Here is a 1,464-nt window from a genome sequence, read left to right as displayed (position 1 = left end):
TTGTAGAAACGCAGGCAGTGCCGAATGGCACAGGAGCTCTTCTTCCGGCAGAAGTTGTGTCCTCCCTGTCTGTCCTTGCAAGAAGAGGCTGGTGTTCAGCTCCACCCACCAGCTGTATAAAAGAGCCGCCCTGACAGCCTCAGGAAGGCCCAGCTCTGCTCTGCCCACAGCCATGAGCCTGCGTCTTTCTGGTCTACTCTTCGTCCTGGTGGTCGCGTTGCCTTCAGGTGAGCCGGAAGGAGGAGGGAGGGAGGGAGTCTCCTAGGCACGTAGGTGGGTGGGAGCCCAGGTCAGCCGTAGGGGTGGGATGCAGCCCCTGCCCTGCTCACGTCCACCGCATCCTGAAAATCCGGTGGCTCTCATGAGAGAGGGGAGGCAATTTCCCTGTGCAGCCACACAAACTCCTGCTTTACCCTCAGATTCCTGTGGGCAGCTGGAGACTCGGCCTCCTCTCTGCGGGATGTGGTAGAAAGGTTGAGGGGCTCCGGAAAGAATGGCAAAGTAAGGCCCGCGCAGACGGTGCCGGCCGGGCCGACGTCTCTCCCTCCCTCCCTCCCTCCTCAGGCAGCGGCCTGTTCGGGAACAGGGGCGTGCAGGTCCGCACCTGCACGAATGGTGCCGGCCGGGCCGACGTCTCTCCCTCCCTCCTCAGGCAGCGGCCTGTTCGGGAACAGGGGCGTGCAGGTCCGCACCTGCACGAAGCTCCACGGCCTGTGCTTCTTTGGCTGCAAACCAGGATGGACGTGGGTCGCGTTCTGTCACAACATACTGTCCTGTTGCACACAGAATAAAGTATTTCTACCTCCCCAGAGCAAGGAGGTGTGACCTGCACCCCGGGAGGCCCATTAAAGGAATGTGAGAACCGCTAACAGGACTGAACTCTGAGTCCCTGGGGCGGGGTGGGAGCCTGGGGCCAGGCCGGAAGTGTGTCTCGAAGCAGGCGCCCAGGCAGAGACGCACTCGGGCCGGGGTCTCTGCCGCTCCATCTCCAGTCGCTGACACCACTCAGCCCAGACTCGGCTGAGGACCGCAAGGCCGTGTCGCATCCCCAGCACAGAAGCACCAGCCGCCAGGTGCCAGCAGCCCTCGAAGGGGTCTCCGTGCATCCCATTACTTCGTCCTCAGCTCTGACCTCTCCCTTCTTTTTTTTACACTCACAATTTTATGACTTTTTGTGTATTTTCTCTATTGATATGCTTGTGGCACATAATAATTACATTTACGATGGGGAGTTTGTACATATACACGCCACATCTCAATTCTTTTGTCCCCTCCCATCCCTCCAGCTCCCTCCAACTCTTAACCCCTTACCGTTTGAAAAGCTCTATTCCCATTTTTTATTCTTTTTTAAATCCTTTTTCCCTTCCTTCCCTCCCCCTTCCATCTCTTGTTCCCCTTCCCACTTAAAAAAGATCTCCCTACTTCCTATTATCTATATAATTATTGTATCTTCCTTATTTATAC

General features: G+C 56.7%; 1 protein-coding gene across 2 annotated transcripts; it reads left to right on the top strand.

Moving 5' to 3' along the window:
* On the top strand, positions 1–825 carry Defb136 (defensin beta 136). 2 transcript variants are annotated; one of them, XM_010625050.2, is made up of 2 exons: positions 1–227; positions 653–825. In XM_010625050.2, the coding sequence occupies exons 1-2, from the start codon at positions 173–175 to the stop codon at positions 823–825; spliced, it is 228 nt and encodes a 75-aa protein (XP_010623352.1). In that variant the 5' UTR covers positions 1–172. The 2 variants fall into 2 exon arrangements, 1 of the variants encoding a protein (XP_010623352.1); XR_004517902.1 differs by lacking the exon at positions 653–825 and adding an exon at positions 420–493 and having other exon boundaries at positions 156–227.
* The last annotated feature ends 639 nt before the right edge of the window (positions 826–1,464 follow it).

Source organism: Fukomys damarensis, unplaced genomic scaffold (genome assembly GCF_012274545.1).
Source record: "Fukomys damarensis isolate Sample0158 unplaced genomic scaffold, DMR_v1.0_HiC HiC_scaffold_18, whole genome shotgun sequence".
Taxonomy (NCBI): domain Eukaryota; kingdom Metazoa; phylum Chordata; class Mammalia; order Rodentia; family Bathyergidae; genus Fukomys; species Fukomys damarensis.
The sequence above is the reverse complement of the archived record's forward strand: the minus strand, read 5'-3'. Positions and strand labels throughout refer to the sequence as shown.